Source organism: Thamnophis elegans, chromosome 3 (assembly GCF_009769535.1).
Source record: "Thamnophis elegans isolate rThaEle1 chromosome 3, rThaEle1.pri, whole genome shotgun sequence".
NCBI classification, from domain to species: Eukaryota; Metazoa; Chordata; class Lepidosauria; order Squamata; family Colubridae; genus Thamnophis; species Thamnophis elegans.
Genome location: NC_045543.1, coordinates 44605887 through 44620506, shown reverse-complemented (window position 1 = coordinate 44620506; position 14620 = coordinate 44605887). Strand labels below are relative to the sequence as shown.

The 14620-nt window shown below is 38.3% G+C and overlaps 1 protein-coding gene across 1 annotated transcript; it reads right to left on the bottom strand.

Annotated features, from left to right (window-relative positions):
* Window positions 1-3337: 3337 nt before the first annotated feature.
* DCTN6 (dynactin subunit 6) lies at window positions 3338-10830 on the bottom strand. Its single transcript, XM_032214638.1, has 7 exons — window positions 10734-10830; window positions 9366-9430; window positions 8618-8723; window positions 7425-7513; window positions 6661-6708; window positions 5223-5365; window positions 3338-3818 (listed from the first exon to the last, which is right to left on the bottom strand). Exons 1-7 carry the CDS (start codon window positions 10754-10756, stop codon window positions 3720-3722), a joined length of 573 nt encoding a protein of 190 aa, XP_032070529.1. The 5' UTR covers window positions 10757-10830; the 3' UTR covers window positions 3338-3719.
* Window positions 10831-14620: the final 3790 nt, after the last annotated feature.

The following is a 14620-nucleotide window of genomic DNA, read 5'->3' as shown; positions in this document are numbered from 1 at the left end:
GTTCAAGTTGTTTGGGGAAGAATGTTTCATAAAACGTATTTTAAGAAATATTGTTATGGAACATGCACAACTCTCCTATGAGGCAGAGGAATAAAAAGTAGTGGTAGGGCATCCAATTCTATTATTCAAAGAAAGTCTGTTCACCAGTGGTGGGTTGCCAAATTTTTTACTACCGGTTCGGATGCGTTCCCACGCGCGACACTTCTGCGCATGTGCAGAAACATCCGGGTGGGGGGGGGTGGAGCCTCCCATCACCGCTACTACTGGTTCACCCAATCTGGGCCAAACCGGGAGCACCCCACCTCTGGTGGTCACCATTCTCCTGAACGTACAGCCAATCCCTGGGTTAAGAATGTCCAACTTAAGGACAACCCCTAGATATGAACTATTACCCCTAGATATGAGTCTATTACTAAAAATGGTGAAAAGTGTTCTCCTTCTCTGAGCCGCTGAACTGCTGAAGCCACATGTTTTTAATATACAGCCCATTTTCAGCAGTTCCTGAAAGCCTAATTTTGGCTTCAGTGGTTCATCAGCTAGAGGAAAGACAAAGCCGTCCACCACTTTTAGTAAGTGGCAGTCCGTTGTAAGCACAAGTTTACAACTTAAGTAGAAATTTGAGTTAAGAATGGAATTTATTTTTAACCCAAGAACTGTCTATAATATTAGTTTGCTTATATGACATTGAGTTATAACAGCTATTTACTGTATAGAGAAATACTGTAGTCACTACTCTGACCTGTTTCCAAGGAAAAACCTGCAATTTTTTTTAAAAATCTAATTCATCCACCTTATCTGTGTTGTCCCTTTTTCTACATCCCTCAATCTTGGCAATCATAGCTATTTTTCTATCCAACAACTAATAGGCCATCACAGGCCAAAAGTATGTGAATTTCAGCTTGTTGTTGCTGCTTCAATATTCATGGTGTATAGCACCATGAAATTAGCTTCAAAGGAAGGCTAAAACTACTTTTATTGTGATTGACTAAAATAACAGCATCTTGAATGTCTGATTGTGCTGCTCCTATTCCTCTTCTTGTGAGTGAATTAGAGAAGTGTCTGTCTGAGGCATTTCTAGATGTTATCTCAGGGCTCTGCACTTAAAAATTGCTTCAACCTTTTTTTTGTCTAAGTAATGGTTCCTACATATCTCTATCAAGATCATCTTCCCTGTTCTCTGTAGCAGCCAGCATTTTCTTAGTCCAGGACCGATTGATGTATCCATGCTACTCTTAGAAACTATTTCCAGATCCATATATTTGAAAGCATTTACCTTTTTCTCTCACTCTTTTTCAGTGTCCACCTTTCAATCTGTATGTTAGCACAAAAAGTTTTTTGTTGACACAAAGTACCTTTATTCTTCATGAATGTCTCCTGATTTGCCACTGCCTTCCATCTTCTCTACCTCTCCAGCACACTGTCCATTTTATGTATTTGCGAATTAAGGAAACAAAGCAATTTACTACCTTAATTGGAATCCAACAAATGCTATTAAAAGAAAAGATCAAGTATGTAGTAACATCAGATGGCTGTTAATTTTAAGACACACAACTATTGAATAGGGCGAGTATCTGCACAAGTTACATTAAATGAGAAACAAAAGATTCAGTTTGGGGAAGAAAATAGAGGTTTGGAAAATAATCTGGGGTTTCACATATCTGTAACTAATAGACAACAAGCCACTGTATATGCCTAAAGGTTTTGCCTAAGCAAAGTTTGGCCTTTTTGGGGGGTGGGGGGGAACATTGTTCAAATGAGGGTTGTGCGAAGAAGTGTTCATTGGAAAAGAACCATGGACTCTGGAACTCAACCTTGCAATTCCTATAGACTCAGCCTCTCATCTTTTGTGAGCACATAGCATATTACAAGTACCCAGAGCCAATTGGATCTAGTCAGGACCTCTATCTTTATTGCCAGTGAATCCAGCAGGTTCTTTGCCTCCTGTGACATACTTAAGTACTCAAAGTACTTAAAATACCAGAGGGCCTTTACTCTGGCCTTATGTCATACCCTCCCCTCAGCTGTCCTTGAAAGCTGAAACAGGAAGAGAGACAATGCCCGTGATTCTGGACAGAAGTCAGAAGCAACAAAGCATGTGTTCTCCAGTGCCTGTATTAGAGACTGTTCTAGCCTCATTTCATCATTACTACACAAATACCAAGAGTGTAGAGGGCAAATCTATTACCTCTCTGCTGCTTTCATATACCAATCCTACTCCAAAATATAGTCAGGTTCTGTGCAGCAGCATTTAAAATACATCAGATGATGACCGGTGCCATAAATTTTGCTACCTAGTTCATCATACTAGTATACTCTGTAATGTGACATATACGAATCTTTATGCCCCCCTACATCCATCTAATGCTCCTAAACCTTATTTCTTTTACTCATTTTTATATACTTTTAATACTTTAGCTTTTAGAAAATTTTAGACTCTGATATACCTTTTAATGCTTTTAATTGACCATAATCCAGATGTGATTTGACTAGAAGTCTTCAAATGCATTTTGCATGTTGAAAACCCTGGCGTTATGAAATGCTTCCAAGTTGTTCCTAAAAGAAAATGAATCACAGAAGGGGACTTTTAGCTTCAGAAACAGCGAGGGCAGCATTGCTACACACTGAAAAATGTAAACACTGTTTACAGCTCTGTTTAAAAAGCTTTGAGGGAAAGTATTGGGAAGTGCAAAAACAAGGCATTTGACATCTTTGAGGAGTACTAATCTCCTGGGTTTTCTTCCGCCACTGAATATATACTGTAGGAAAAATCTAGTTCGGTAGCTCCATACATTCACATGTCAAAAGGGGAACTGACAGCTTTGTTTACGCACACAGTATGTTTAGAGGAAATGCTAACTGTGCTTTTATCTTGGTTACAAATGCTTCATTTTTTTATGTATTATTTCATGGTGTAATATGTTGTAGGGATAGCAATCATAACAAGAGGCTTATGAAGACTATGATATTGTTTAAAATGATTAACAAAGTTTTATCTCTGGAAGTTATGCAAAAGTGAAGTCCCAACTATGTTTGGTGAGGCTTATTCCCAAGGAAATGTAGGACTGCAATGTTATCCACAGGAGAGCACCACATATTGTATTTCTGATAGCAGAATCTTTTTTTCACTTTTACGTGCACAAATGTATAAAAACAAGTCTGGATTGAAGCCACAACATGAAGCCTTCATGATATCAACTCCAGATGAGTTACTGAGCTACATACCTTTTTGACCTTGTCTAAAGTTACATATGCAGTTTCAATTATTTAAGGAAAGCACTAAGGATATGCAATCATCTAAAATGTATCTATTGAAATTAACAAGTTTTTTTTTTTTAAAAAAAAAACTCTTTTCTTTTTGTTCAGTTCTCTGTTTGTTGCCTTCCAAATGAACTGGACCATTCCCAGGTTTACTGGGAAAATGAGGTGACATCCAAGATGGCATCAGTATGAAAGACGAGTTTGACAGTTCCCTGACTTCATTAACAAAGAAAAAACAAGAGGCAATAGAGATAATGAAGTCCACTAAGAATATAAACTATCAAGGGGAATGTGACAATGGCGCATTTTATTTTTTATATTTTAATAAATAAAATTAAGCTGCATAATTGCATGAGCAAATTTCCAGACCAAAAAAAAAAAAAGTTAGTTCTGCAAACACAAAGTCCAGAAAGCAAGTAGCACATGCCCGATATAATTTTGACCATGATTCAGGAAGGCTTTCAGTTCTTCACAGGAGTTGATGTTGCTTTCATCATCTTTTTGAGATGATGATAGTTTGGGAGGATTTTCATGAGAAAGTCCAGCTGTAATGTTTGTGGCTAAAATGAAAAGCACAATGTTAGAGAAATATACATTAACCTAAACATATCTGCTTGAAAGAAGCAACTGGACCACAACTTCCATATATCCCCATCAGCATGGCTAATGCTCAGACTATAGAAATTGCGATCCAGGTGATTTGAGGAAGACTCAATTGCTTATTTTGCTACAGAAACGCAACATACTGTATCTAGCTCTCTGATGACTTTAAGGGAAGGCTTTAACTCAGCAGTAAAAGACGTGATAGCATCTTTCATGGACAATGTCACACTGGAGATTCACACTGGAAAACTCTTGCCTGAACTGTATGATTACTGTCACCAATCAGTGTTGAAATCATAAGGTTAGATCAGGGGTGTCAAACTCGCGGCCCACCGCCTGGATACATCATGTGCTGGCTCCACCCCTGCCCGGTTTAGCAAAGAAGAAAAAAGACTCGATATGTCATGTGACATCACCATGATGGCGCAAGTTTGACACCCCTAGATTAGATGGATCAAGGGACTGACTTATTTTAAGGTAATTCCTATTAAAAACATTTGTTTCCCAAATTCTCCTCCTCTCAAATGATACATCACAAATGTCTTCCTCACAAATATAAGGCAAACATATTTTAAACCACTCTTTTTGCTTGAAGCAATGAAAGCTTCAGCAGTATTCTCAAAATTTCTTCAGTTCTCCACACCTTATGTAGTAACTGAGGAAATGCTGAATCCCTTTCTCCATTGTTTCACACTGAGGAAGACCGGACTGAAAAGCTAATTAGCAGAGTCTGAATATGGACATGAGTGTCAGTTGTCATTCATCATCTGATCTTTGGCTACTCTGGCTCCTTCTTCAACCAGCTAGGAAACCAGAATCATGATTTTAAAGCAAGTTTCTGTTTTTGTATTACATGTGAATTTACAAACTATAGTGATAATAGTAGCACTATAACAAAAACAAAAAAAATCACTGCAAAGCAACAACGTAACCTGACTTAACTTCAGTTTGCCTGTTTATCTGAAATCACAGGTCATAAACTCTTTATTGAACAGTGTGCCCCTTATCCTGGGAGAAATAGCGATTGATCATCCACAAAAGACATGGTTATTTGTAAAGAAAAAAGCGAGATGCACCTCTGTCCTATATCAACTGGACCATTAGACCAAACTATCTTCTCTATCTAATGTTACTTATATTGCCAAGATGTTGACTCCTCCCACCCCCACCCCAAATTTGGTTAAATCTGAGGTCAAAGTAGGAAAACTTTATCAACAGGATATTAATGGGATACAAATCACAAAATGCACATTTTTCAGGGCTCTGCTCATTGACTGGATTGGTAAACTCGAACCCCACAAGTCAGGCAAACTAGTGACTGAAGAACTCAAAGCTGCCTTGCATGCTTGTTGCCTACTCACCTGTGGCCTCTCGGTTTGCACCCGACGAAGACAATCTGCTCCGTAGATGACAGTGTTCTCAGGGATGACTTCATATGTGTTGACGTTGCAGCAGGCACCGATAATGCAGCCACTTGTCAGGATCACATTTCTACCAACGAACGCTGTAGATGTAGAGAGTAAGAAAGGTGACCTTGAAAGTGAAATGCAAGAGCCAGAGCAAAGAGGCATGACAGAAACATATTTTATGTCTAGTCTCTGTATTTAGGCAATGTCTTTCTAAATGGTGGGGTAAACGCATATATTCATGCACATATTGATTGGCCCCTGTGCTAAGGAAGAATGGCACAAGGAGCCCTTTTCTTCTCCTAGAACTCAGTTAGTTAGCTGATGTGTTGTTTAGTAGCAGAGAACAAAGTTTCCACATCATGATAGCAGATGATACTTAATTATGTATCTCCATCCTGAGCCAGACCAGAAATGTGATGACCCTCTGCTAGAGGCTGTGGGTCCAGAGTAAGATAAATCCTCCTAATGAGATGGAGATGCTATTTGTCCAGAAACCATGTGTCTCACCCTCTGCACTGGTACTCCCCTCAAGGGAACAGGCCCGTCACCATAAGAATTGTTTTGGTTATGGTTGGATCTGCTGTGGAAGCTGTGGGCCTTTTGGCAATTTATCAATAATCTCATTGCCAGTCTGCAAGAGAACAATTTTGCAGTGGTTGAGCATTCTTTCCCTATATACTCCAGAGGTGGGTTTCTGCCGGTTCACCCCAGATCAAATGGCGGCAATGGGAGATTCCAGCCACCTGCCTGGACGCTTCTGCACATGCAGAAGCATCACACGAGCAAACCAGTAGTAAAATAAATTGAAACCTACCACTGAAGTAATCATATGTATTTCCTAGCAGACTATTAATTAGATGATTAAGGGGCCTCCAGAAAGCATACATGCCTTCATTTCAGTAGTGAGATAGACAGCAAATTAAATAAATTTATTTATTTAATGTATTTGTTCTGGGAAATGTGCCAGGATGGTCTTTGTTAAATGGGCTGCCTGGCATCATTTTACAGTATACCCAGTTTGGGTCTCCCAATATATCGCCAGTATACAGCAGTTTTTCTGTATCTTTCTTCTGCTGCACTATTCCACAATTAATTATTGCCCACCTTCAAAGTAAAATGCATTGTAGGGGCTATTCTTATAGGCCTGCAAATGATAATGAAGGCCTTATTTTTTTTAAAGACTTTGAAGATTGGCTGTATTCAACCACTGAGACAAGAATAAAAGTTTTTACTGATATTGCTGTATATAATAATTATAATAATATTGTTTATACTCTTTTGTAATTATGTTTAAATTTCATATAGCTGAAAAACTAAACTAAAGTAATAAAAAGGATTGCTATTTTCTTATTTATTCTGAAGTTGTACAAAATAATAATCACATACTTACCCTTTGACTCAATTACATTGTTATCTCCTATTTTCATTGCTTGAGAATCTGCAAGCCATGGTTAAGAATATTTTTCTGCATGTTTCCCATATTCTAAGTTCTTCCTAATACAGCAGGAGATCTTTTGCAGCTCCACTGCTTTCAGGAAAGATCCTGGGAGACCATTATCCTAACTTTATAACTTTGGATACAGAAGAATAATAGAATAACAAAGTTGGAAGTACCTTGGAGGTCTTCTAGTACAACCCCCTGCACAAGCAGGAGACCCTTATCATTCCAGATAAGTGAATTAGTTCACATGCAATAAAATTCAAAAGCAATTATAGTAAACTAGTGAAACCTCTCTCCTTAGCAAACGGTTCTAATAAATATCATAATATGCTACTTAAAAAAAGCTGAAATAACATCTCCTACTTTTTTCATTTGGCCAAAAGCTACCATGAACATTAGACAATATACTTAAACGGCATCTTATGCTATGACATTGCAGTTGCAACAAACTGAACTTTATTCAGAAGCAATGAATCAATTGTATTTTTTCTCTACCAAATTAGAAAAGTGTGGAAAAATAATAGCAATTAAACTACTAATATTTTATCTGTTTCAATGAAATCATTAGATACAAGTAATAAGTGTTTAACAGCAAACATCCTACCGATCCTCTTTAGCCACAAATTAGGGATATAAGACTACATAATAGATACTTACTGTCTGATGCAAACATGTATCTTTCTAATCTTTTAATTTATTCTTCAAAAGGATACAACAGCCAACTTCAAACACATTATTAGTGCCTATGACCATCGATTTGGTTCCTACTTCCTCTGTATTAGGAATTATGTTTTCAGGATAGCTGTAGAGATAGAAAAGGTATTTTAACATTTTTGTGTTTAAAAACAGGCATATCATGCCCTTAAAACCAAGAGTTTTATCTTTAAACGTTGATACTAACTTGAACCTTTTCTATTCTATTCTGCTATTCTACATCAAACAGACTCACCAATTGTAAATCAAGTTTATTCCAGAATACAGAGATCATTTTGTAAGAATGTTTTGGCAAAATAATCATAATAATATAAAGATTCAAAGATATACTATGGAAAACTGAACTAAGAATAGATTTATAAGAAAATTTAAATCTGAAATACAACAAAACCTCAAAGGAGAGAGTACAAGTACATCTATGCATTAATATTCACTATACTAATTGGGAAAGGTTCAAATGATTATCTTATAGTGTCAAATATGATTTTCCTTTTGCAACTCATGATGACAATACTAAAAAATGGCTGGTTATCAAATGAATAGAAAAGCATATTAAATTTTCAGTGATCAATTTCTGCATTATAAATTCACTAATAATTCATATTTATTATACTTAGCATTTACAATTTCATTGAATTGGTATTTATTACAATTAGTATTTCCCAATTTCTGTTATGATTACATGTCTGAACATATACTGAACATACAACATTTACACTGAAGGTAGTATGAAATTATTTCAATGGCTGCATGATGCTAATTTCTACCTGAGTGAATACAATCAATATACGATGCCCTAGGAACAGGCTATTAGTTCCAACAGAGATGGCATGTTCCTGATCCCTTCTATCAAGCAATGCCATCTGTTGGGACTAAGACAGTATACTTTCTATGTCGCAGTGCCAACCCTGTGGAAAAGACTGCCTTTCAAAATTCAGACAGCCCCATCCCAACTGAAGTTTCAAATGTTTCTTAAGACTTGGCAATACATGAGCATTTGACCAAAGTATTGAGTGTGCCCTAGGAAATGTGGTGTTATACTGATTTGTATCTCTATTGCCAATTTATTCTACTTTTAATATTTTTATGACTGTTTTTGTTTGTATACTGCCAGAATTGCTATAGGTTGAGTGGCCATGCAAGTGGAATGAATGAATAAATATATTAAGAAAGTTGATTAAATTATACTAACCCATTAATTATAATTGCCTGTTCTTCTATGAGATTACCTTCCCCAATCACAATTGGTCCAGCTTCTGCAATGATTCGGGCTTTGGGGTGCACCACTGTTCTAGGACCTATAAAAAAATACTTATTGCTATAATCTTATGTATCATTAAAATATTTCAAGGAAATGTATTATCCTGAGCACACATTTATCTGAAAATACCAATTTGCTTCAGTTGACACAGGACTGCTGTCAGCCATCTCTGTGCATTTTAAATGTGTGCAATATTTACACATTAAAAGAAGAAACACAATCATTATCATACAATCATTTGTTGCAACTTAACTTCATCAACATTTTTATTGTCCTACATTTGAACAAAAATGCTTTTTTAAATTTTAGATAGTGATCTCCATTTGTTGAAAGGCAAACATGAATGATAAACAAGGTTTAAAACCAGGATTATGGATGGGGAAAAGTGCAAATACCAGCATCATCTTTCACTAAAATAACAAGGGATCATCCACATTCTTGAACAATTGACTGAACTATTAGAGTACCACTAGCTATTTACATACCTAAAATTAGTACTAACTCTTTAATTTTCTAAGCTTAGCTGGTTTTAACTTTGGTTGTGGGTTACCATACTATATAACCATAGTTGATTTGTTAATAATTCAACAGTATTGTGATAACTAAGTTAATTAAATAAACAAGTTAAGTGTGTTGGGCTAACCCAACTGTATTGTTCTATAAAATTATTTTCTCTTACCAATAGTCACATCTCCTTTGATTTCGCTCTCCACACAAACAACAGCTCCAGGTGCAATCTTCACACTAGAAAAGACATATACAGAAACAATACCAGTGATTGGCATTTTTCTCATGCATTTGCTCACCTCTGTCAGATAATCCCGGATCCTTGGAAATGCGGATCCTTGGAAATGCATTTTAAAAAGGATAGAGAGAAAGCTCTCTATCTATTTGATTGTACCTGGAAAAAAAAGTGTACAAAGCAAAAGTGATGAGAAGACTGATTCTTGAGCCACAGTAGTGCTCAGTAAAAGCTTAAAAGTCCCCAAATGAAGGAATTATGTAATCTTCTGTGATTCTGTATCACAGCTATTAACCAATAACTGCCTGCAATGACAGTTTAAGTTTAATTAGACAGTTGAGGGTAGGGAGCTGTTTTGTCAGTAATAAAACATTGTTATGTCACTATTGAGAAAGCACAATACTGCCTTAACTGAAGTTCTAGTCCAAACACTGGACCAGAGAGCTAGGAAGACATGTAGATATACTGTGATTGACAAAACAACTCCTAGTCTCACACTACCAAAGTGTTGTCAGTTACTAAATCAATGGGAAACTTTAGCTCACCTCCACAGCCTCCACCTGCCACCTGTAGTATTAACACTCAAGCCTAATAATTGTTTTAAGAATTTCTAAGATGATGAATGCAAAGCACTTAAATTTTTTAGGAAAAATGTTGAACAATATTAAGTAGTAGGAAAACAACAATCACACATTTTCGCAGTCAAGTTTTTTGGATTCTCATTCATCATTTCCCACAAAAACTATTTAGGAATATCCACAAGATGGCTCAGCTTCTTCTAATAGAAAGGACCTCAGTGAAATGATAACAATATAAATCAATGCAAGGCCTCATTCAAGATATTCAGCAAACTGTGGAAACCTTCCAGAAATCATCAATGATCCTGTACACAGTGACATCATCCGAAATTGAAAAAATTAAAAACCACGGAACGAACAGCTGGTTTTCCCCTTTTGATGTAATAGGTAGGCTTTCTCGAGTGGCATCGGGAGTAGAAATTTCCCTCTTTCCGTCCTCAAAACCGCCCTCTGCGACTGGACTGAATTCCTTGCGGGCTTGTTGAAAACGGACATTTACCGGCAGGTCCGACCTCCTTTTACCCTTTGAGAGGCTGCCCTTATGGCAGCAGTTTAGTAGCAGCAGCTTAGTAGCAACTACGGTCCATTGCAAAGAACCGGGCGTCCTTTTTTGTATCCTCACAGACAACGCAGCCCTGAAAAACGGACCCAAGGAGCACCTAAAGAAACAACTCCTATGGGGGGGGGGAATCCAGAGGCTTTGCCGCCCAGCCTCCCCTCCCCTTACCTCTTGTGCACCTTCTCCGCCATCTTTCCTCTCACTCATCCATCACTCGACCTGCGGCGAGGCTCTCTTGCAGATGTGGCGGCATTGGCGGATCGAGGCGGCGCGGCTGGCAATCGACTCGTCAGCCTTGCAGTCGGCCGCCCCGAGCAGCAGGTGGCGCTAGTGGCGCTCGCTCGCTCGCTTTGCAAGGCGCGGAAGGAGCGGGCGATTGAGAACGGTTAAAAAAGCATGAAATGCGATTGCAATTACAATGAAAAGGGAACCGACGCATAATAGCAATGGCCCTTTGACTTATATACCGCTTCATAGTGCTTTACAGCCCTCTCTCTACGCCTAAGCGATTGTGTTATATGTTTATATATAATTGTATAAATGTATATAACTATGTAATATCATATGTGTGTGGTCCCCAACCTTTTTATCGCCGCGGACCAGTCAGCCTTTGATAATTTTACCGTGGCCCGCTGAGCGCACGCAGGGGTGGGGGGCGAAAATGGGGGAATACAAACATACTTTTTAAATCCACCTTCCCAATTCAACACCTGAATCATATCCCACCTTCCATTTTGTATGTAGATTTTAAGGAATAAACAGCTGAATTAATCAAGGTCAAAGATAAAAAGCAAGGGCAAAATTAAATAAGCCAGAGGACAGCAATGTAAAAAGAATACAGTATTAAGCCCATTCACTCTATCTAAGCCCCCCCACCTCACAAGGTTGTCGTGGGGGAAATAGGGGGTGGGAGTATTAGGTATCTTCACTACATATATAAAAGGAGATACTATCTTAAATAACAAAGTGGGCCCCCACCTCCAAAATATACTAAAAGAAAAAAGATTCCATGTGCTCAACTAATTTTTTTTTAAATCATCACTATATTATGGACTACAGACATATATATATATATATATATATATATATATATATATATATATATATATATATATATATATATATATATACATACACACATACATACATACATACATACATACATACATACATACATGCATATATACATACCGTACGTATGTACGTATGTATATATATAATGTCCAAATAACAGGAAAAGCGCTTCAAGGACCAAAGTATATTCCTTTTTTGCAGCCTTAAGAGAACTCTCGTTTTTTGAGGCTCAGAACCAGGCATTCTCGTGGGCTGCAAAAAGGAAACGCGACCCGGGAGCGCAGCCTCCAAGAGTCCATATCGCCAATAACTACGCGTGGGGGGAAAGGAAATGTGTTTTGTGAGGAAGAGAAAGAGCGCGCTTCACCGATGCCCATTGGCGAAATTTTGGAAGAGAGGCAAGAGACTTCAGGCACCGAGCCCCCACCCCTGGCTGCGGCAACTGGAGCAGGCGGGAGGCAGGGAAGGGGTGGGCAAGACTGCCGCTTTTCCACCGTGCGCTGCAATAGCGGCAGAGGCGGCCTGAATCTGGCGCCAAAATTGCGCACCCCCCATCTCCCCTCAAAAGACCCCCCCCCGCCCTCGGCTGCCCGACGTTCTCTCTCTCTCTCTCTCTCTACCTCTCCCGCCGTTCCTTCTCACAAGCCAAGGCCGGGCGGGAAAAAGAAGAGAGCGGCCTCCAAGGGCTCCGCTTCCAGCGCATGGTCCGCCCCCTCCTCGCCTCGCTTCCAGGCGAGCCAACTGAGGCGAGAAAGGAGAGAAGAGGCGGAGGCGTTCACTGAGGGGACGGCTGACTCGGGGAGGGGGCGGAGGTGGTGTAGTAGCGGGGGATCTTCCTCCTCGCCTCACTTGCTCCTGTGCTTCCGCGCAGCTCCCCCCCTCCGGTGGCGGCGCTGCATGAGTGAAGAGTCGGCCGTTGCATGGCCCCCGGCCGCTGCGCGGCCCGGTGCCAGGTACTCCACGGCCCGGCACCGGTCCGCGGACCGGGGGTTGGGGACCACTGTGTTATATGATTGCTATTGAAATAAGGAATAGTTCAATGCTTTGGTGGCTGTCTTCCTCCTCTACATTTTCTTTCTCTCAGCGTATGTCTTTGTTTTTACTGTTAGTAAAAGAAGACAAAGCATTGATCCTACTTTCGTACAGTCCCTACAGTTAGATACGCAGCCTTATGCTTTTTCCACTATTCCAAAGCAGAGGGAAAGTTGTAATTGTCTCTGCAGACATGAAAAATTCTAACGTTAAAAGTCTAGTTTTAATGAAAACTAATTGTGAATTAGTTATTCATTGTCCTCTTACTCTCATGCAGAGGGCATGCCTCTTCCTTTCTTCTTTTTAAATAAAAGCTGCTGGTGCTTATAGCTTTGTGAGTGTACCAGCTGATTTGAACATTGCAAAGTAGCCCAACTGGATTTCTCCCCAAGGCAGAATTTAAAGGAAACAGATGCTTCCTGTATCCCTTTGGCTTAGCAGGGAAGCACCCAAAACTTTTTTTCCCAAGAGAAGGGATGAAATTGGCAGTCAGGATACTCTTTTGAGGAAGGAATTTTAAATATTTTGTTTAACACTTGCGATGTAAGTGATACATTTAGATTGACTGTAACTTTCTGTTTCCATTTCCCCTAGTTTTAAATTATTATCATGTATTTCTTTTTAAAATATTTGTTAAATAGTTTGGGGATGTTGAATTTTTGATGTAATTAATTGGTTTTTTATATGGTTTTGTACTTTAAAAATTTGTAACAAAATAAAGTGAAAGTTAATTTTAAAAAAGAATATGCTCCTATATTTTTGTTATGATGTTTGTTAAGGGAATCTTTGAAAATTGTTTTTTCTTTGTTTGTGCCATTGTGACTGCCTGGATGAATTCTTGCAGTTTTCTCAGCTAGATTTCAGAAGTTCAGAAGTTCACCATTGCTTCCTTCCTAGGGCTGAGAAAGAGGGACTGGACTCAGGTCACCCACCTGGCTTTACTCACAGTCTTCCAGCTTCTAGTCTAATGCTTTAACAACTACCAGTATATTAATGTGGCTATCTACAAAATTTGGAAGGGTGCAAATAGTAAGGCAATTTCTACAGAAATTATGAACATTATAGACATATTATAATCAGAAAACTGCCAAATTGCCTGAGCATAGATGCAACTGTTTTGTAAGCTTATTATTTGATATGATTAAAAGCAGACCCTTCTTCCTTTTGGATAGAATTAGAGGACATTTTAAAGGAAGTAAGGATACTGCCATCCAAATTATAGTGGTTGATGAGCTTGTCACATTGTTAGACAGATAACCATTTATTCATTTCCATCTTAGTTTGAGAAGGAAACATGAAAGTAGTTATATTTTCCTATCAGACTTTATGCCTCTCTTTGTACACTTTTCCAGAGAATCACATGCTGAAAATATGGTAACTTGACTGCAAATCTATGGACTGTCACTAGTGGCAGCAAAGAATTAGAATTGTCTACATCTTGTTTTTTGCCATTTATAGGTTGGGTTTTTTTGTTTTTTTTTTGCAGCTCAGATATGTTACTTCTAGAAATTGCTTACACTATTTGTCATGGTCCTGATTCAGTACAGATTACTTCAGAGTGATTCTGTTTCTCTATATGGCGTCTCATAATTGGTTTGAATTGTAATGTTTGTTTGTTTTACATTTGTGTATACACTATGCATGTGATGAAATGATAGGTTGTTGCTTTATTGGAAATTATCTATTTATTTCACTGGGTTTATATAGCTCCCCCCTCACTTACATGAGTATGGGTGGCTCCCAAGTTAAAACAACAAAGACAAATTTGTTTAAATGAATCAAAACAATTAACAAATGCAAATAAAGGTTTTATTGACTTAAGAGGTTGGAGTGAGAGAAAGATAAATACTGCTAAAAAAGAACCATTAAAAAAGTTATCCTAATTAAACAAACAACAAGCACATATCTAGTTTAGCATTTGGTGATAGATTTTATTCCATATTTAGTTA